The 22,601-nt window shown below is 38.0% G+C and overlaps 1 protein-coding gene across 1 annotated transcript in view; it reads left to right on the top strand.

The window, feature by feature from the left end:
• The window catches only part of NID1 (nidogen 1), a 43,237-nt gene extending 20,895 nt beyond the window's left edge, over positions 1-22,342 (top strand). The window contains exons 12-20 of the mRNA XM_054280328.1: positions 401-523; positions 8,225-8,449; positions 9,074-9,246; positions 11,225-11,351; positions 15,209-15,380; positions 16,168-16,325; positions 17,611-17,734; positions 18,944-19,056; positions 20,516-22,342. Coding sequence (XP_054136303.1) covers positions 401-523; positions 8,225-8,449; positions 9,074-9,246; positions 11,225-11,351; positions 15,209-15,380; positions 16,168-16,325; positions 17,611-17,734; positions 18,944-19,056; positions 20,516-20,637 — 1,337 coding nt within the window. The 3' untranslated portion in view covers positions 20,638-22,342. The remainder of the gene's footprint in view (positions 1-400; positions 524-8,224; positions 8,450-9,073; positions 9,247-11,224; positions 11,352-15,208; positions 15,381-16,167; positions 16,326-17,610; positions 17,735-18,943; positions 19,057-20,515) is intronic.
• Positions 22,343-22,601: the final 259 nt, after the last annotated feature.

Genomic DNA, 22,601 nt, shown 5'->3' with positions numbered 1-22,601 from the left:
TGCAGTGGGGGAGCTTTACCTAATTATATGTTGGAAACATGGCTAACCAAATCCTACTTCTCTTGCTATGTTAAGTCATTTCTTCAGGAAATATGGACATGTATGTCTAAAATACTGTGTGAGTTATAATGTCTATTACCCTTTGCGATAGGGGAATCCTGGGATTTGCTGAGATAGAGGTACTAAAATACAGGCATGCTTCCCCTTCCCCTTCTTCAGCCCCCTTTTTTTATCTCCCTTGCATTTCTGTACTAGATATATTTCCCAAGAACTGTCTGTATGTCTAATCAGTTACCCTAAAATAGGAGCCTGAAAATGCGATAGGTTTGTACTTTATTTCATCACTCTGATTTGTCCATCAGAAGGAGCAGTCACCTGAGATTGATCTTTTCTTTTACAGATGTAGATGAATGTCAACAGGGCCACTGTCATCCAGATGCTTTCTGCTACAACACTCCCGGGTCCTTCAGCTGCCACTGCAAGGCAGGTTATCGTGGGGATGGTTTCCGATGTGTGTTAGGAGGTAAAATTCTATAGCTCTTGAAAGTTGGACCAGAAATATAATTTGGGATTTGGAGGATATATATCTTAATTTTGTTACCTTCTGAAACACAGTGCCTACTTCCACATTGCTGTCTTTGTTCTCCTCAAGTCCTTCAGGTTTAGGACTTTACCAAGCTTGTGTCAAAACTGTATCTTGACTGCTATAACTTTTTCATTATGTCCTGTTCAATGTCCCATTTTATGCTTTGTTTATTCTATCCCCAGCAGTTTTCAGCCCCAAGCTGATGCTATCTTTTGAAGTTGCCTTGTGTAAAGGTTTGACTGTGGGGGTGATTTGGTTTGCATACTCAGTAATCACTTACCATAAAATATCTGGAATTGTTGGCAATGCAAATGAATGCAGTATTTACAGGAGAAAAGTGAAAAAAGAGACCAAAGTCACGAGGCTCTTGTCTGCAGTAAGATCTAGATGCCTACATGCCACATACAGCCTCTGGTCTAGAAAGACTACAGTTTCCAGCTGGCACTTACTTGTTTCTGTGTTTATCCAGATTATTCTCTACTTAGGAGGGAGTTCTTTACCCTTGTGTTTCTCCATTGTACTTTGAAGCTTGAGGTATAAAACTCTTCTTGAAGGTGTGCTACCAAAAAAAAAAGAAAGAGGAAGAAACATTGTAGCACAAGATAGTGTTGTTATTTCACTTTAATTCAAAAGCATGGCAAACCTATGGGACAGCACTCAGGTTTTGTAGGTGGTGAATCTTTCAGCCAGGAAATAAACCCTAACTTCTCAGTATATTCAAACCAATTCATCTTCCTCTAAGATTCTTGCTGGTGGGCATTTCTCAAGAGACTGAAACTCAGACTGTGCAGTCAAGAGTAACAAGAATATCCTAGAGCCAGAAGGAGAGAAAGGGTTTGGGTGTCTTGGTTGGGTTGTTTCGTTATTTTTTAATAGTGGAGGTGCTTGCTTCAACGTGCTTGTCAGTGTGGCATGATGTTACCACCTGAGACTTAATATTTTTATTTTGCCTCTATATTCCCTAATTCTGAATTTCTGACCTTTTTTTCCCCCCCACAATTGGATGCTCAGCTTTTGAAATCAAAAGGCAAAGGATTGTATGGAGGAGAGAAAAAAAATCACAAAGTTGACTCTAGTTTTAAATCATATTTACATGACAGTTCACCATGTGCACAGTAACACGTTTTGTGAAATCACCCAGTGCTTATAGATTTTTATATCATAGGTAAATTTCAGGAGGATTTCTGGTGTTTAATTCTGAGGCATAACTTTCACCACTTTGTCCATCTTTTAATATAATTTTTAACTAACATTTCATGTACAATTACCCATGTGCATTTTCATTTTAGTGCTAGATGAATGAGGAACTAACTGGCATTTATGACCTGTGTCAAAATATTTAGCTAACTATCCAGCTGATAAAAACAAAATTATTTCTACTAGAGAAAAACTTGATGTGAATAACTTGAAGCAAATCAAGTTAAACATTAAAGCTTCTAGTTCTTCAGGCAGAAATGTAGAGGCAAAAACATTGCTTTCATGTCTGCCACATGCCCTTTGTAGATGAAACAGGTGGTTTGGTAGACTGATATTTGCAGTCTACCAATTAACTTTATTACAGGGACACAATTAATTTCTTCTGAGTGTATGTGATGATTTGCTTAAGTAGAGCGTTGTTTTGTTATTCTTAACACCTTTTCTTATGCAGTGGTGAGTGTGTCTACTCAACTGCTAAGCACATGGTATTATTTTATAGTTACTTTATTTCCTACTTATCCTGTACACTTTTTCACATCCTGTGCTTAACGCCTTTGTCTTGAATAGGGGTTTTTCCATGTCACAATTTTAATAACAGTAACAAAATATTTTTAAGAGTTTTGTCTCTACTGTTTTAGTGGGTGGAGATCTGCCAGGCTTTGTTAGTCTTCATATATGCCTCACTGATATTCTTTTTAATACAGTTTTGTATTACCAGTAGAAGACAGGCGTTTAGAAACACATTATCAATTATATCTGCTCATTAAAGGTTCTGAGCAGTAAAAAAAAAAAAAAATCTGAGTAGATAAGAAGTTTCACTTTTGCTGAATTGTGACTGAAGTATAAAGTATTTGTGTTGCTGAGCTAGTCTGCAGCAATGGCAATGTTTACAACTTAGTGACTGCTCCCTTCTTAGAGTTAATAGAACAATAGCTGCCCTTGGGGTGTCATCTGTTGCTAAAGTTTTAGTGCTTCTAGAATGGATAGATCCATCAGTTAATCATTGCCAGGGACAGAAACAAACTATACTTTCTGAAGCCTCACAAAAGTAGTTGAGTTTACTCTAGCCTTGGAGTTGCTTCAGAATGGAGATTGCAGAGAAGGCTGTATTGTATTCAGCTGTAATTAGAGACCCTTTCTCCCCCTTTTTACACACTAAGGTTTTGAGGTTTTGATCTAATAAGCTTCAGTGTAGTAACTGAAGTTTTTCCTGGTTGTTAATAGCATGGAAAGTTTCATTAATCCAAATACTCAGTTCTTTTTGCTGTTCTCAGTTCCAACCCATGTGTACAATTACTTGCTTGTTTAGTGTCTTTATTATTGTATAAAACCTACTGTTAAGTCTCAATGGCAACTCTTGAAACAAATAGACTAACAAGAAAAATGGATTTGAATCACAGACATGGGAATGTCTGTAGGAGTGAACGGGCATGTTAATGAAAGAGTTAATGATGCTGGAATGTCCTGCTGCTTCCCAGCTATTAAGGAAGCCTGTACTTCATTATTTCCTCACGCTTCATTTTTCCATTTCAAAAAAACCAGATGTCTGAGTGTTTCTACCCCTGCAGACCCCAGACACTGTTTACTAAACAGAAATGAGCCTGGATTCTTGGAACTAGGAACTGTTAAGAGCTGTTGTCTGATCATCTGTGTGCAACTGGTTTCACATGAGAAACACACTTACCAGGACAAAACTGTAAGTGAGGAATTACAAAGGAAAATGAAGGGACAAAGGGAAGCTTTTTCATTCGGGTTTTTAATTTTTTTTCTCCAGCATCTGAGGACAGCAATTAAAAATGTCAGTATAAGTCTTTGAATAAGAGAAGTCCATACATCTCAGTTTCTCATCCTTTTATTCAGCTTCCATCTTTTTTTAAGAGAAGTCCATAAATAATTTTCTACATGGCTGCTACAAGAGCAATCATCTATGGCTAAAAAATTCCTTGAATATTTGTGTATGGCTTTAATTTGGTTTTTTCTCCATTCTGTTTCTTTCTTCACATATGTGAGAAATATGTATGTGTATGTTTTTCATCTCATTTTTCCATATTCATGTTACTTCCATTTTCATTTTTATCCATAATCTATTTCAGTGACTTTTAAATTCCAGATTTCTTCTGGTAATTCATTAATCAACTGAAAAAAAAAACATTTAGTACTCATACAATGCAAATTGATTCTTCTGAAGAATGATCATTTAGCTGAGGTTCAGGATGCACCATTCTGTGTATTTAGTCCAACTTGTGCTGTGTTCCACAGTACATAAATTCTTCATTGCACCTTAATTCTCTCTGTTCTGCTCTACAGCTTCTGTCTTAGGAGCATTTTTCCATACACTCATTCAATTTCTCACTGTTATTTTGAACTGTGGTTGCCAGAGCTGGATGCAGTATTTCTTTAATCACCTCCCCATCCTAATACTCTTCTCTGTGCCTGTATATTCCCTGTGTATATGCTGAATTATTTTTTATATCCTCTCACAATCCTTACACCACCAAGCTATGATCTGCTGATAGCTTTTTTTGGGTTGTAATTTCAAAGATAGATTAATCTTTAGAGGCTTGTCTACACAGTTTATTCCAAGAAGCATAACTCTACATTTACATCCTGTCCTTCTCATGTGGCCTGTTTCACATCTACAAATGATGCAAGCTAGGGTTGTACATCTTCCTCTGGAATCCAAATGATGGAATTAAATTTCTTAATAGGGAAATTTACAAGCAATACTAAAGCAATATGGGAATTTACCGAAGATACCACTAGTTCATGACTCTTGACTTCTGACTCAGATTATTTCTTTCAGTTTTTAATTATTTGCCAAATTAAGTGCTTTGTTTCAAAAATCATACAGTCCTGTGGGCATAAATAGTGCACCATAGGAAAACACAAAGCTACTAGGTCAGTGTATTACCTTCCACAGTCAAGCATCAACTGCAGCAAAACACAGAGAGAATGGGGGTTTACTTAATTTTACAGCGGATGCTGATTGGTAATGTTTAAATTCATACACTGAAAAACACTGTAACTTGATCCTGCTGTTAATGAAAAGCTGATGTTCCCCCTGCTTTTTTTCATCACCAACAATTACCTAGGTCCTGCTTTTACTGGTTGTTTCATCTCTGGAAGAATGAACTAGTCCTGGTGTAACTATTTTTATCATCACTGACATAATCGTTTGCCTTGCATTTCAAATATGGGTTTCAAGAATAGCAAGAACCTCCTGAAAATCAGGGCTAGTTACCCCTGTATATGGAGCCTTGAAACAGGTGTGGCTTGTTTTCCATTTGCTACAGTCAGGTGCAGTAGGTGTAACAGCACCACTACACCAGGTAGGTGTTATTTGCTCTTGGCACTGCCAGTTGTATTTAATGGACTTTTTCTTCATGCCAACCATGAGATCAGAGAACTCTCCTAATCTTAATTGTTCTGTATCTTTAAAGAGTCTTGACTGGATGCAATACTACAGTACTTATGTTAAAGGCAGGCTCACTAAGAAACAACGTTTAGGCTGCTCTAGTGAAGGAAATTTACTGGCTCTTAGGTTTGTGTCTGGATACTGGCTTAGGTAGCAGCCCTGGTGCTACCTAAATATGTGCCCTTTCTTGTTACTCATTTTGTCTAGCTTCTGCTGTTAGCTCATCAAGGAGGAAATGTGCTTTATTTGTCATGTCAATCTCATCTTTCAAACTCTGTCACAGCTAGACCAATTTCAGAGAGTTATTTAATGCTATTTAAAACTTGCAAAATCAGAGCCTCTTCTCCTACCGTCACTGAGTAAAAGGTATGGCAGTGTAAGCAGAATATTTATCCCAACCCACTATCATCTGTATCCAATATTATTGTGCCTTCATTGTTGCACAGGCTACAACACTGGATTGGGTTTCAACTCACATTTCTTTAGGTGCCTCTTAGCTGTAAACATAGTAATCCTATGGCCATGATCCAGAGATGAGAAGAAAAAAATGGAGAATGGATTCCAAATGCTTGGTTGAGCTATCCTTTAACTTAGTCACTTGTTTGATTTATAAGTTTTAATACTGGTTAAATTCTTATAAGGGAGTCAAAACAAAATGTTGAAAGACAGGTTAAAATTATTGACTCAGCATAGATGAACATGGTAACCCTGGCTTGCTTTCTTTTCAGAATGTCTGTTTGACATCAGTTACTTATTGTGCTTGATACTGTTAATAAAGTAATCACTAGTATAAGGGATTTTCATGAGCAAAAAAGTAGTAAAATGCACATTTATTCCTAAAAGTGAGTGACAACAGGGTATTTGCAAATATTTTTATTTAAGTAAAAATTCAGCATTGATTCGTTTTTTAGAAAGAACCAACCATATGCTTTCAATGCTAATATTGAAAATTATTTTGTTTGACAAGTGTCTTGACTTTAGTGTTGTTAAGTGCATAAGCAGACCATTTGTGAGATTGGTTTTGATCACTGCAAGATAAGTTCTCTTAAAAAATACAATCCGAATTCCAGAGTAAAATCTGCAGATATTAATGTGAACATTGTCTTGAAATTAGAACAGATATTGGTATTTCAAGTTGCTGATAACACTAATATATTTTATGTGTAACCACTGGGTCCTACCTGGGATTGTATACACCCTCCTTTCCATAATTCACATAGAATATTGAGTAAAAAATTGTAACCTGTTGATATATACCCTATTTTTATGGGTTTCTGATGCAAAGAAGAAAAGGAACAGTTTCCACCTTTTTAAAATATCCTACTGAGGAGGAGTTAATAGTGTTTCTCAAAGCTGATTGGAATGAAATTAGGATTTTTTTTTTCTGCACTGGACAAAAATATGCATGGGGAGTAGTTTACCAATACTCAGTGTTCCCCCTGTTTTCTTCTGTGAACACTGCCTTTAATGAAAGTTTAGAATAAAAAAACCTGTGGCAAAGCCATCTGTTTACTGGAATCAACATTTTTTTTTTACCTGCATACTGCACAGGACACTGAATACATGAAAACAATCTGAGACAGATAATGGAGGCTTTCCACAGGGCCTGGTTTTGTAAGTTGATTCAAGGCTCTCCACCACCCACATTAAAACTGATGCCAAATATTGCAGTTGTTCAGTGAGCTGTTCTCCAGTCATTTATATTTCTCTAATTATGTCCAGGTGCAGGAAACTTGTCCAAAGCTTTTGCTTGCATAACTAGTTTAAATATCAATAAAAACCTCCCTTCTTTTTTACAGAACAGAGATTTACACCACAACAGTCTGTAGATGCATGGGATTAGCTTTTTGCTCAGCTGGGGTCAGTCTGGTCTGAGCCACACAAAACTAATGCTGTCCTAATCCTGGCAGTGTAAAAACAAGTAAAGGAGTAAATGAAATTGTAGTGTTAAAGACACTTCAGCAGACAGTTTGGGCTAAGTATTTATAAATGTCTGTAGAAATCATTGACAGGGAAAGGATACTCTCCCATAATTACATCTTTCTCTCCCAGGGATCTCAAGTGTGTGGTAAAACCAAGCCAGATTTCTTTATCTGGAGAAGGAAATATATTATTTTTATTGTGTTCTTTTAATTTCATGATGTTCTTTGGCTTCTAGAAGATATATTGATCCAGATGACTTTCCCTACTGCATGATAGATAATATAATAAGAAAGTGTAAATTTTAGTTCAGACTATTTTTTAAAATTGAAACATTAAGAGCCAGATCCCTGAATGTCCTGATTTGACATCTGAAAACATTCTTTCCTTTGTAGTCTCTGCAGTAATATATATGCATGTGATGTAGCCAATGTGCATGGTATGTTTCTCTGTGCTTCACCAGGGAGTGGACAACTTTTCCCTCCAATTTTTTTCGTAGATCCAGAAGAATCAAATGAGTGCTCAAACTTCATAACCAAACTTTAAAAACTTAATATACATCATAGCAATTAATTGCTTCATCTCCTAAGATCTGTAGAGAGCTTGGCATCTGCCTCATGTTGTGGTTTTCTCTTGTGGCTTTGAAGGGAATCTCAACTTTTAGCATTACAAAGAAACCTTCAGCCACTGTAGGGTCTGTCTAATTAGTCACATTTTAGGGCCTATGGATAATTGCCAGTGAGTAGACAGCAGGGTCAAAAGTCAGACAGAATGTTCTTGCTCATCTGCTTCAAGGTGTTTTCCAGCTTCTGTTTATGGCCCTTCAATGAAGGAAGATGCAGGGGACCTGTTTGTTCTCTTTCTAACTAGGCAGTGAAAGATAAAATAAGTGTAAAGCAAATGTGTCACACTTACATAGGGCAGACTGGTTGAAGCTCTTCTGAAGTCACATTCCTTCAAGGTTTGTAACAGTGTCATGTTCCACTAGAGGTAAGAATTCTTGTGTGTATGTGGTCAGTGTACACTAACTGTTAATGGACTGTAATTATTAACTAAAACAGAAATATTCACTGGGGTTTGTTTTGTTCTCTTGTTTTTTTCCCCAGAAGTAGAAAAGACCAAATGCCAGCATGAACGAGAAGTAGCTCTTGGCAGTGGAGGTGCTTTCTTCCCAAGGGATGTAAGAGTTGGTCACTTCATTCCCCAGTGTGATGAGCATGGGAATTACCTACCCACACAGTGCCATGCTGGCAGTGGATATTGCTGGTGTGTGGATAGGGATGGAAATGAGATTGATGGCACCAGAAGCGGTCCAGGAGTCCGACCACCATGTAAGTGGCTGGAGCAGTTGGTTATTGAGAGTATCTCTCCATCTGAGTGCACTGTCTCCCAAATGTGGGGCTTAGTCCTTCCCCGACATACAGCACTGACTTGGAGCAATGCACATTTCTGCTGTCCTATTGTGGTATGCCTCATGCCCTTCAGTGACCCCAACACACGCTTTTCTTTCAGCCAGGGTATCTGGAAGCTGTGGTAAGCTTCTGAATAACAAGGTTTTCTAGCTTCTTCCTTGCCTTGAAACGGTGAGAGGCCCAGATAGTCTCTGCCCTCTGGGAACTGTAATGGCTTACTTGCCTCAGGAAATGAAAGATGTTCCTTCCTACATCTTCCTCACTTCAGCTCCAAAATAAGATAGATTTTTCTAAACATTTGAAGCAAAGAGCAATTACAGAGGCAAACATGAAAAGACCTATTATGTCAATTGCTCCTTCTCTTTCAGCCAAGGGGAAAATTTCAGAAGCTTTCTGCATCTGATTATAGTTATTAATGTCTGCTTATAGGGCTGTTTCCTTCTTAGAAGTCTGACTGTAATTGTGTCTCTGCAAATAATAAGGAACCTTATTGTGCTGTACAGACTAATTTTTTGCCCATCTGTTTCCTTCTCTGCTAACAAGGTCTGAGCACAGCCGCTCCCCCTGTTGTTGTTGGGCCCTCTGTTCGACCAGACACGGTACCTCTGCCACCAGGAACACACTTGCTTTTTGCCCAAAGTGGTAAAATTGAACATGTTCCACTAGAGGGAAACAGTATGAAGAAAAATGGTGCAAAAGCACTCTTGCATATTCCAGTAAGTAATTTACTATATTAAGTCCATATTTTTTAGAGGATTTCCTGACAAAGATGAAAGCTACTGTTTGTCTGCATACCTCGATAATATAAGTTGAAAACACAATTTTTACTCTTCATTAAAATTTCAGTATCCTGCTGATTTGATACTGAAATTTCCTGATCTGATTAGTTAAAAATCTTAAACCTAAGGTACAGAAAAAAATAATTTCCTTTTAAAGAATGGCTCACAATAGATGACAAGACAAAAATCTAATCTCACATGCCTCCAGCAGCGCATGCCTTCATATAAACTACTGTCTATTCACACTTCTATTAACTTTCTGACTCTGGTATAAAAGTTTAGGAGACCTACAGTATCAGTAGGTGGAGAGGCTCCTTTTTCCATTCCTACTCCCTCCAAGTTTTTTCCTAAGTCTTAATCTATTCCGGGCTTTTTTCAGTCAGTTGTCTCCACTTCTTGGCTACACATATATTTTTCTTTCTTCTTTTTCTTGCTTCCTTCCCCATGTGTAAGCCCAGTGGGTGGTAGATCTTTTTCCCATGCTTGTTACTACCATCTTGAGATCTTTTTTCCTAGAAAATGAATTCCTGATGCTGAGAAGCTCTCTTTTCCACCACCTGTGTCACATGCGAGCCCTTTTCACTGGCAGTTTCATTGCATTAATTTGTTTTGCCCAAGGCCTAGGATTTTTTTTCATTCCAGTGTTGCTTTGTTTATAATAAATGGCAATATAAAGTAGAATATTGATCTCTTTTTTTTTCCTTATATATTATACTGAGTAGTTAATAAATCAAATACTGGCTAAATTGCACAGATTCACTTCATTAAATAGTACCATAAATTGCTGTGAGGTAAGGTCAAAATCAAAGTTTTGTCCCTTATGTAAAGTTCTGCTGCAATAACATAAAAAAAAATTTAAAAGCAGTATAAAAAATGGTGTAATAAGGCTGAATGTGACATGATTCTGAATACTTGTCACCTAGTCTCATTAGTTACTTTATCTAACTTAAATTAATTACTTAAAATTATCTTGAGGAAAAAACTTCCAAGAGATAAGTTGCAATTCTTTCTTGAAACTTTCAATTGAAAAGAAACTTTAGATCTGTGCTAGCACTGTTGACTTTGTGTTGTCTGTGTTGTGTATTTGCAAAGTGGTACCAGAGGTGTTTATACTGCTTTGCAACCCACAGAATTTATGTACAGTGATGAATAAGTGCATCTGTTTTAATTCATGGGTTTGGAACATCTTTCTAAGAAGCTGTGTTACAAAAGCAGCAACAGTGACAGACTTGGGAATACATGTGCAATTGTTGCTTTACCCTGATAGTCCCTTTGATTTGCCTGGGGGAGGGAGTTTGAACTCTCAACTCAAACTCTAGTCCTACCTTCTTTCTGCCTGAAAAATTGCATTTAAATGTTTCTTGTTACTTAGAATATTGTTTCCACCACAATTATTTATGTAGTACTTGTTTAAGCTAACTTTTATTTTAAACTCTTACTTTGCTAGAACTTTTTGAGTCAAATGGTGTTACATAGGAAGCATAGCCATAATGCATGACTTTGATGTTAGCCCAAGCCAGATTTGATGGAAGTCGTTATTCTCCCTTAAAGGGAAAGAATGAGAGGAAAAAGGTACAGGAAAGGGTGACAAAGTAAAATGTCAACGTGAACTTTTTTTAAATGGGTATGCAGGTGAAGCTGTAGAAGTCAGACAAACTTTTCAGTGTATCTCCAATGTTTCTTTGAAATAATTGTGAATGATGTCTGATAGTTAAAAGGGACCTTGAACTTGAAGTATTTTTCTAAGATATTTGACAATGTTGCCCAATTATTTACTTGCCCTTTCCTCCTCATTTCCCACCTTTCCTCAAGAATTTTGTTTCTTCAGGCTTGAGACTTAAAAGCATAAGTTAATACTGCTGATGAGTAACTGTTGTTTATCCTAAGCTGATCTAATTTGTCTGTTTTCCAACAGGACAGAGTTGTTATTGGAGTTGCTTATGACTGCGTGGACAAGGTGGTTTATTGGACAGACATCAGCGGCCCCTCGATCAGCAGGGCCAGCCTGCATGGTGGGGAGCCAACAACCATAATCAAGACAGGTAACCACAGAAAATTCTTTCTCTAGGAACAGTATTAGACTTGAATTTATTAATATGTACTTCCTAGGTGTTGCCTGAGCTAAGAGTTGTGTTTATTCATTAACATGGAATATCATCAGAGGGTGTCTTTGATTTTTGTTCTGGCAAGCTAGGTAGGTGCTGGATAGCTGAGATTTTATGACATGTAGCATTATTTTTTCTCTCCTGAACTCTACCTGTTAGCTGCCTGCTCTGCTGAGAAAGATTGGTGAGGTTGGAGGCTGAAAAGAACTCCTGCTCTCTCTTCCTTGGCTTGGGGATCAAACAGCTGAAGAATTCTTAGAAATAATTTCAGCTGTGGTTTTCCCATGCCTGCTACTCAAGTGAGCATGGAAAGTGAGTAAAGCCACCTTGTTTGGTCTTTACCCTTTGTAGTTGCTCAAGGACTTGAGAATTAGACTACAGGGTATTGTGGAGTTAGTGCTTATCCAGTTTTTACCTTGTTCTTGCATTCTTTCCTTCAAGACTGCTGCTCACTGCACTCCATGTTGATTTTCATTAGAAGGGTTAAGTGCAAGCCCATGCAACTTGGATGTTAAACCCTGTTATTGAGTGGAAAGAGCTAAGGGCAAGGACAAGTTTGGAGAACAAAGTGAGTGGCTGGGGGAGGTGTTTTTTAATAAAGAAAAAACAACAGCAAAAGTAGCTGGAGGCACATTTTAAAAACTAGTGTCCTCAAGATCCTAGAACACCTGTGAAGTCAAGGTACTGGAAGAGGTCACCTTTGCTTTGAATTCTTTGCAGACATTGTTAAAAAACTTATGAAATTATTTTAAAAAAATGATCAGCCAGTTATAAAGGTCTGCAATAAATTTGATTCTGTTTTCTTTAGACAGTGATTCTCTACACATCCAGACTTTGTGCTTTGGAATAGTCAGTTTGTGAGAGTCCAGTCAGGCTCTTAGGGACAGCAGATAGATGGGTGTGGCTTGGATCCTAGCATTATCCTAGGAAGGAAAAAGGGAGAGCTTAAGGTCATCCCTAACCATTCCAGCAGTTATGGACCTTCATATTTCTATACCACTTGATGGCTGAGGTATTTTGTAAGACTTCTTTTTCCATCCCAAAGTATTTAATATGATGGGGACTCAAACCTGCAGTGCAGTCCTATGCTTGCTTGTGCAACTTAGAAGCTCTGCAGGGAAAAGATTTTTGCTTTAATGATTTTTGTTTCAGAATCTGCACTTTTAAAAATGAGGAAAGGTACTATTGCGAAAAACCTTATATGGATATGAATGTCTCTCTAATGAGAGCGTGTGGAGGCATTAAAATTCTTGTGTAAAATGTTGAAAATTATTTGTGAAGGCTTTCAGCTAAATTTGATTGATTATTTAAGGTAATTCAAGATGTTTCAATGCCACATGGAAACCTCATGAGTTTTATCTGCTATAAAAAAATATTGTGTGTATGAAGATTTCTCATGAATTCTGTTGTTCTGTTGGTTGCGTAGGATGTGGATACTTTTCCTGAAGAGACCAGGAGAGGTGTTGCACTTTAGTTTTTGTATGTTAATGGACATTTCAATAAGGATTCAGATCAAAATGTATTGATATTCAGCATTCAAATGCATATCTTCTATGCAGGCCAAAACTGAAACTTTCAAATTTCATGAAATAGGAAAATGCCTCCCCCTCAGAAGACTTATGAGAATTTTTTTTTGTTTTGTTTTGATCTTTGCCTTCTTCCTCCTGTGAGCTCCAGCTGCTTTCTTCAGTTCATGTGTATTTCTGTGGAATGTACTACATTTTTGGTTGGTTTTTTATAAAGCTCTTACGATCCAAGTTGTGCTGCTTTGCAGAAACACTATTTAATTGTGGAGCCCCATCCAGTTCTCCTTTATCCCTGCAGCTGTGGAGGCTTTCTCAGCTCTGCAGCTGTGGCAGCAGGTTAGGAAGCAGAGCTTTCCTTTGCAGTAATTGCTTAAAGTCTTAGCAGCTGTGCATGTCTGTACAAACCTGCCCTCAGAGACAGAGCTTGTGACTGTATCAGGCTTGATGACAATATTAGCAGGAACATATTTGTGCCTCTGGAAAGACTGGTGATAAATGAAGCTTTGAAATATTCCCTTACCCCTCCCTCCATGGGGGATAGTTTTTTTCTGGCTCATTATCAACCACACAGAAGAGACATTTACTTTAAGACTTCTCTAAATCTCCCACATATAGCTGACATAAGGAAATTGAAACAAGGAAACTAGTCAGGGAGCGGGGCTCCTGGGAATCAGTGACAGCAAATCTTTTGCCTGCTACTGTCTTCTGTTTCCTAAAAGAGTCTGGGAGCTCCTCCATTACCATTTAGTCAATAATTTTCTGATCCCAGCCACTGGGGACTGTTGTACTCAAAATGTGGCCACCCTCAGCAGACTCTGCCATTAGCAAGGAAAGAAGTAGGATCATTTGAAGGTCCAAAGTATATGTGAAGTGGTTTCTTGCAGCTGACAGAAGCACTTAGAGAAGTAAAGACCATCAATGTGAAGTCAGTATAACTGAGTCAAAGTGTGCCCAAGAGCCCTCAGGAGGAGTAAAGAAATGCCTGATTCAATTTTACTTTCTTGCCCATCATCCTTCTCCTCCGGCCATGCGCTGTGAGTCAGAAACAATGAGATACATCTTGTTTGTTCCTTTCCACTTCTTCAACAATTAATATAAACTTAAAATGTCATGTGTGCAGATAAAGTGCAATCCACTTGAGTGGGAGAGCAGAGGATGCTTGAACTGTTGTGCAACTGTTACTCACAGCAACATCGCAGTGGCAAAGTCTAGAGAGCTCCATGTTCCGATGTTCTGGGCCAAGTGCCTTTTCTCCAGAAAGGTTGCTTGTGTCACATAATGTTTGTTTAATGGCTGTCAGTGAATAAACCTAAGAATTAAAAGAAAGCTAATGAAATTCCATTCAGTGTGTGGATCAGCATTTGAAAGGTGCTTTTTTTTTAAACAGCTGGCTGCTATAAAGGGTCACTTTGCCTCTTTTGGGGAGTGACCATGTAAAATTCTTTGCTTTTTTTTTGGAACTGAAATTGAATTAAAATAGACTTTCTTTTTTTTTTTTTTAACTTGTGTTTGGCTTCCTTAAATTCCTCACAGCCTGCCTGCTCTTTTTCAATGGAACCTTGAAAAAAACAGAGCAGTTTCTCATAGTGGTTGAATTAAGTTTTATAATTTTTTTCTGCATCCAAGTTAAAAATTACTGATGCTAGAGCAGTAAGGTCATTATCTGCTATTTCCTGTTGCTTTTGGAACAACTAACTGTCCAAGAAAAACTGTGCTCATACTGTGCTGTGTTCCAAAAAGAATAGCTCTGCAAAAACAAAAACTGGATCTAGATTGCATCAGTTAGTTAATAACATTGTCTCTAGTGTTTAGAGTTTGATTTTTTTAATTGCTGCATCACTTAGCATAAATTCAGTTGTCAGAGGGGTCTCATGTATGCTGATACTAAGGAAGAAGAAATATTAAGGGTTATGAAATCCATTTTATGGCCTTTTAAGTATGGTAGAATAAGATTTTGACAGTATCTGCTGTTCCTTTCTCTGTTATAAACTATGTTTGCCCCTCGAAGTACAATTTCTTTGTGTGGCAAGTTTGTTCTGCATGGAACTTCTCATTTTATGTGTTTATGAGAGTTTTGTGTATTTAAACTTTCAGGTAAAATGCATGTTCCTCTTCCAATTGATATAAAGTAGCTTTTGTTGGACCACAGCCAGAACGCTGAAGAAAACTTATTTCTTCTAAAGGTTATACTTATGCAGCATTGAGGCTGACAGAGTGTACTGGGAATAAATATAATACCTAGGAATGTTTTTCTCTGTTCTCCTGCAGACTTGGGAAGCCCTGAAGGGATAGCTGTAGATCATCTAGGTCGCAACATCTTCTGGACTGACTCTCAGCTGGATAGAATAGAAGTGGCCAGGCTGGACGGGCGGCAGCGTCGCATCCTTTTTGACTCTGGTTTGGTGAACCCCAGAGCAATTGTGGTGGATCCTGTGAGAGGGTATGGATGTGTTGTCAAGAAACATGTGCAAAGCTTGATTTTATTTATCTGGTTATTTAATGACCTGTGTTCCATGCAGAACCCCAGTGATGGAGTAAGGCTCTGGGTTCAGGTCAAGCATCAGGGACTTCCATGTTTTAGTAAATTGTGTGCATGTTAAGCAGTAAACAACAAAGACCCCATTGAGGGGCCGTGTATATTCTTAGGCACAGAATGTACATTCAAGGGAAAAACATCCTACCATTAAGAAATGGCTATTAATAGTAAAACATCAGAGAGTTAGTGGCCCTCTCTGGGGATCTCTGCTGAGGATAAACTATTCTGATTCCATTGTGTGTTGCTTACTTGGTACACTGAAAAGAAAAATACTGTTTCAAATGGGTCCCAAATGTATGCCAAATACTCTTGCTTTAGCCTGAGCAGACATGATGGGAAGTGAGATGAAGAACTCGAAATGTGGATGTACATTTTGAATGGCCCTCAGAATTGTTTCAATTTAAGTCTTTTTGGCCAGCATTTTGATCATAAGCTAAACAATGGAAGGAAAGCATTTCTTAGCATTTCTTCCTATGTCAGTGCTTGCTCCTTTTGTTTTTGATGGAAATATTTTTGCTACGCTTTTACTGCACTTTTTTGACTTCTATATCAAAGTGCAATATGGCCCTTCTTATTTATTAAAATGATTTAGGGGCTGTATGTTACTTATGTGTTCTTAGCACTTTCTTAATTACACCAATCTTTTGAGATAAGTCCCTGTCTTAACTCTAGTCTTTTTCTTCTTCCTAAGAAACTTGTACTGGACTGACTGGAACAGAGAAGCTCCTAAAATTGAAACTTCATACATGGATGGCACAAATAGAAGAATTCTTGTTAAAGATGATCTTGGGTTACCAAATGGACTGACATTTGATCCTTATTCCTCAATGCTGTGCTGGGTAGATGCAGGTAAAAGACGGCTAAAAGATTTCTTTGTAATAGTAGTAGTGTAACTATATCCAATCCTGAAATTATGCACAGCCATAGCTTCTGGCTTTAATGATTTATTCATTGCTGTTCACATGAGAGTGTGTGCAAGCTGAAGGATTTCAATTCTGGTCACAAAACTTTCTAGGAATGCAACAGATCTATGTCTTTATGTATGTGGCTATTTTTTTTACATAGTGCTGGGGGCTTTGTAGAAGTTCTTAGTTTAAGACTAGGGAAAACCACAGATTTATCTAATCTGCCTTCCAGAATGTCATCCTGGCACTATTGTTCTAAGGCCTGTAACCTGAGGCCAAGTCTGGCTTATATTTGACTGAAGCAAGTCTTGAAAAAGCAGTGCACACAAAAGATCAAGGGATCAAAGTTCTGCCACAAACCCATTGTTTTGTGACAGTGAGTAGAGGGGAAGTGTGCTTTTAATTGCCATTTAATTTTTATCTTTTGGGATCTTGCTGTCTTTCGCCCTGTAGAGTCTGGCAGGGATGTCTTCCTGTGTAGGTGCTTTTACATTTCAGGTTACTTTTCAAATTTTGGATGAATTAAAATGTCCAGGCTCTCTTTTTCACTGTAAAACACTTTCTCCAACCTTCAACCTTCTGCTCTCTCTAGTTACTTTCTCTCTCTTCCAGTCTTGTTCTCACATTTACATCTTCTCCTTTTTTGTCTAATTCTGAAACACTTAAGAAAAACCTCCAGGTGTTTACATTCATTAGTAGTGTTCCCAGCCTGCAGTGGCTTTGCAGCTAGACCTTTTTGCACTCTATTTGCATCTCTGAGTTAGATGTTCTTCCTGCAGTCTCACCTTCATGGCCCAACCCAACAAGTATTTCAGGAACATGCTCACCAAACTTCTCAAAAATGTCTTCCAGAGGAGGAGAACCAAGTAAATGGCTGAAGTATCCCTCCAGAATGGAGGAAGCCTTCTGTCAGCTTCCACACCAACCCGAGGATTCTGGAATCCATGGCAGGAATCTCAGCTTGTGAGCATTGGCCATGGCTGCATGGGACATCTGTGTTTCTTTAACTTCAGTGGTGTGCTGAGTAGCATTAGCACTGGAGTATTTATCCATTCAGTTTTTGGCACATGCACACATGTGACACGGAGGAAGGCTTTAACTAAGCAGCACACTGAAAGATTTCCAGGACTTTCCACCCTGTTCATGCTTGCATATTTGTGCTTGTCTTTCATCCCTGATGAGAGCTCTCTTGTTCTTATTCAAAGGCTTAATTGTTTCACTACATCCAGGTACCAAGAGGCTGGAATGCATGAACCCTAATCAGCTTGGTAGACGAAAGATTGTTGAAGGGATTCAGTATCCTTTTGGTGTTACAAGCTATGGGAAGAATTTATACTATACAGACTGGAGAAGGTATGTTATCTGCTAAAGAAATTATGGAGTACTTTTATCTTTTTTTTTTCTCCCTGGTAGAAACTGTAGTATATACTGCATTTCTCATGCCTGACCTCTCACACATTCCTGTTTTGTTCCTTTCCTGGCAATAGCTGATGCAGGGTGGAGTGGATATGTAGAGCTGACCTATTGATGCTGCCAGTTAACTGAGTTTTCACTTTTTAGCATAGTGATTTGTCCTTGAAGCAAATGCTTTTAACACTGAACATTCTTGGGAAAGGAGTGGGCAGTAACTTGTTTCTCTTACAGCAGCTGCATTGTAGGGGGCAGACATTTAATCACTCTCAGCTTTCTATGCCCTTTATTATATGAATGTTCAATCAAAACTAAGGGGAAAAAAGTATTCCTATCTTGATGACACTTTCTTTATTGCAAATGCTCTAAAATGTTGCCATATGAACAAGACTTAGAGGTTTACTTTAACTTCTGGAAAAAAAATCCAGTCCCTGCATTTTAAAATAAATATTTTTACTTGATATAAATAGTCTTATGGGCTCTATCAGAAAATTTACCCAAATGCCTCTATCAATTGCAGAAGCAGTAGCTATTACTGTGGGAGAATTTCCAAGTTAGCACTTCCCAGATGTCAGTTTCTATTCTAGAGCAGGCTTGAGGAACAGTATGCTACAGGTCTGTCATTTGACTGCCCTTTTATACTTAGGAAGGAAGGATTGCTTATCACTAGCTATATTCCTTCTGGAGATCAGGCTCCACCTAAAACACGTAATTTTCCATATTTTTTATGCTTAATAGCTGCAATGTCAGCTATACCACAATACTTGTCAGAGGAGTAGAATGTGAAAAGTGTGCCAAAACTGCTAACACATGCATCCCTCCAGTAGAGGTACATTGTGCTGTACTGGAAATACCTTCAAAATTATTAAGGTGTCTCCTTGATAAATTTCTGCCTAGAGTGAAGGTCATAACATACTAGGTTTGTCCAGGAAAGGTGATGTCCCAGGGGATTTTACTTCTGGTATCTCTTCCTAATTGTAAAAAAGAAGCAACTTCAGATTTTTCTCCACTTTTGGTTTTGTTTTGGTTTTTTTGACTGGTTGGTTGGGGTTTTTGTTGGTTTTTGGGGGGGTCTTTTTTTTGTGTTGTTTTGTTTTCCCCTATACTTTCACCTTCATCTCACTTCTGTATATTTTCTTCTGCACATGGCAGGGATGCTGTTGTAGCAGTGGATCGCACCATTTCATTAGAAAATGATAACTTCCAGCCTCACAAGCGCTCACGACTGTACGGAATCACCACAGCCTTTGCTCAGTGCCCAGGAGGTAATCCAGATGACTCTTGAGTTTTTACAGCTGTGTAACACTTTACTGTATAAATGAGCTTAGTAGCAGCTCCCGTTTATAAGCTGTGAACCGATTTGGGTAGTGAAGGTTTAGGTTAGTGCTTAGATTTCTGTTTAGTAAGAAATGAAAAGACCCCTGGTTTCTTTTCCATAAAAGCAGTTGTTGTAGTTCCCACATGAAACCAGGACTGGACGAGCAGAAGGGCTCTGTTCTACCCTTTGTCAAAGGATGTGTATGATTAAGGTGGGCATTTGACCTGGCAGAAATGCTAATGTATCATCTTCTAAATTGAATGCTATATTCGTGGCTAGGACCTTATTCACTTATTAAGTTTAAACTACAGAAATATTATGGTCTTGCAGAAGTCCTTAATAAGAGCCAGTGTTTTTCAAAATGGAATGTTCAGAAAACAGCAGGTGGTAGAGTGGCTGGACTGAGCTGGCCCTTCTGCTCTGTTGAATGTGAAGTTTTCCAGATATGCTATTGAAAAGAGGAAGGGAGGAAACTGATACCCTTGAAATATAACTTGGCTTTTATGAAGAAGTATCACTGTGCAGTTATGTTGCTCTTAGCAAATCACAAGAGAAAGCATTTGCTGTTTTGCATTACAATATGGCTGGAATTATAGGAGTTGTGCTATTTTTACTTTGGGTAGTTTCTCTTCAAATTACTCAATATATGCAGTAAAAAATAATTTAGTGGAGGTTGTGGCTCAGAGCTCAAAAATAGATACATATGTCATAATTAAGAAATCAGTTATATTGTTATTACTAGTTAATTCACTGATCCATTTTGGTAAGGAGTGTAAAATTTAACAATATTGTGTGCTCTGAGAATATGCTTATACCTATAATATTCAGAATCTTGGTGTAATTTCATTCTCTGTCTTATGTCTGTTTCAAGTGGTTTTCTGGATGGATGCCTTTCCTCTCTAATGCAGTGCTTCTGGCTCTGGCTTCTCTTTCATTTCGCTCTTTAATATTAACACTTTCCCAACCTCCCAATTAATTTGTGTTTGTTTTCATGGATCATTCCTCTGTCTTTGTACGATTGGTATCTGAGGATGATGTTCTGTAGCATTTTGGACTTTGTCCCCACATTGCACTTCTCTATTTACTCACTCACTTCTTTTCATTCTAATATCTGTGACGACATGGCGAGTTTATGAAGGGTATTTTAGGAACAGCCCACTTGATACATGCTGCCTCTTTCACTCTGATATCTTGATCTTTCTTTCATGTGAATGTCAAGTTGACACAAGGGATACGGTGACTCTTATCTCCCCAAAGCAAAGTTTTCTTCCACTCCTAATCTCATTATGGCTTGTTTCCCTAGTGTAGCAATAAATCTTAACGTCTCTTGAGCATGTCTTTTTCAGATTTTATTGTGGCTGTGCATTTGCTTTTCTCTAAGGTTTTGCATCTCTGTTTTTTTCCAGGACATAACTACTGTACAGTGAATAATGGTGGTTGTACTCACCTCTGCTTGGCTACCCCAGGAGGCCGCACTTGCCGCTGCCCCGACAACACAGTTGGAGTCGATTGTATAGAAAGAAACTGAGCATTAAAATAAGATTTAGAGCAGCAGACACCTTTTGGAAATGTGCTGTAACCAATCCACTCCTATCAACACAATCAGGCCCTAAAGATAAGTGCTCCATGCTGCTGACAGCAAGCCACTATGCACATATGCAGACACACACGCGCACACACACAGAGGCAGTTTTGTAGCTGTTAAGTAAGACAGAGCTGCCCAGGTTGGATCCAAATTCACCTTATTTCTTTTTAAATTATCTCTTTACTTTTAAACGTAAATGTGGAGGCCTTAGTTGCATCTGCCCCAGGCAAGTGTCTCTTGGCAAAATTGAAGTAACAAAACACAGAACAGGTAATGAGAATGGAACTACTCAAATCCTCAGACTGAATTGTACCTTGGAGTGAGCAGCAGTTTTCTGCAGAAGTGATATGGTTAGCCCATCATATATGTGGCTGGGATTATCTCTAGCCGAGAAATAATCAGGGGGTCCCAAGGTTGAACAGATGAGGGGGAATACCCAGCAATAGCACATATTTACTGCCCAACCACATTCCGTCTCACTGCCAGTCCTTCCACTTCAAAAACTTGAATCTCAACTTTTGACTTCTGTACAACAGAAGTATTTTATCCATGTGTTGTAAGGATTATAATTCTCACCCTGGCTCATGTGATCCTTTTCTACAGCACATGATTTGTTATAGATAATCAACACAGTTTAGTGGATATATTTGAAGTTTTTGTTAGATTTTAAGAGATTTATCTTTCTTCTGTTTGAGGTGGATTCCTGAGTAGTTCCCTAAAATCCACTGAACAAAATTTAGATATTTTGAACAATTACTGATAGGTCATCAAAGAATGGATGTTGATTCATTGGGATACAAGTGGTTTTAAAGAGATAGTCACATTTGTTTTCTGAGAGGTTTTAAAATAGTATTTGTATGTTTGATCCTATAAGCTTCAAAGTGGTCTCTGAATTCTATCTTAGCAATCTTTCTTCCTTAGCAAACCATGCCATGCCTTTTTAGGGACCATAAGAAACCATGGCAGTTAAAATCTCATTTTCAAAAAGCTCACCTCTGGTTTGGTGCTTAAAAGAAAAAAAGATGCTGATGCCCCATTATGTGCCAGTGTTCAATAACAGCAAAAACGGTGATCTGAAAATCAAAGTGAAGTTGATGCTTTCGTCATCACCAGTAAGTTTGGAGACGGAAAATCTAAACGCATATTTATATGTCAAATTAGCAGAATAAATCTGGAAGTGAAGTTTGGTTTCCCCGCTGTGTTGGGAAGGAAGCTTGCCTGCAAACCAACCTGTAGCAGAGCAAAACAGGGCTTGTGAGGCTCCTGCCAGAGCACATTTCACTGTGTGTCATGATCAGAGCAGTAAGCTAACATCCCCATTTCCTCACTCCCTCATCAGACACAATGGTGACAGTTTTAAACAGAGCCAATTCTGAGTCTTAACTGTGTGACTTCTTCTTCTTAATTGTATATTTATCATAAAATAACAAAGCATATAAACATTTTAAAGATCTTTTTGTATAACTTTTTATAACTCATAATTCATTCTATTCATACACTTAATCAGGTATGTCTTACTGTAAATATCAAAATTTTGTTGAAATGAAGGTGCTTGATAACTCTTTCTCCAGAAGTATTCACATATCTGGTGAAATATTAAAGTTTACACTCTGTACAGGTATCTACAGTATAGTCAATAAAAATGGTTGGTTTTTATTTTCTATAAAAAATAATGTCATGCCTGCAGAAGGAAGTGATGTGTGGTGTCTCAAATATATTTTCTTGTTGTGTTCTGGATTTTAGCTAACTCATATAGTACTTCTCTTCCAAGATGCAGCATCACAGTGGGAAAAAACTGCTTTTGGGGCTTTGTATTCTGGAAGCAGTAGAATACGTCTAAACAAATACATATGAGAGTGCTTGAAGAATACAGGGCCTTCAATTCAGATTGTTTTGGCTGAATCTTT

The sequence above is a fragment of the Melozone crissalis genome, unplaced genomic scaffold (assembly GCF_028551555.1).
Source record: "Melozone crissalis strain CALT ecotype California unplaced genomic scaffold, PUWL_Pcris_2 ptg000027l_1, whole genome shotgun sequence".
Taxonomy (NCBI): domain Eukaryota; kingdom Metazoa; phylum Chordata; class Aves; order Passeriformes; family Passerellidae; genus Melozone; species Melozone crissalis.
The sequence above is the reverse complement of the archived record's forward strand: the minus strand, read 5'-3'. Positions and strand labels throughout refer to the sequence as shown.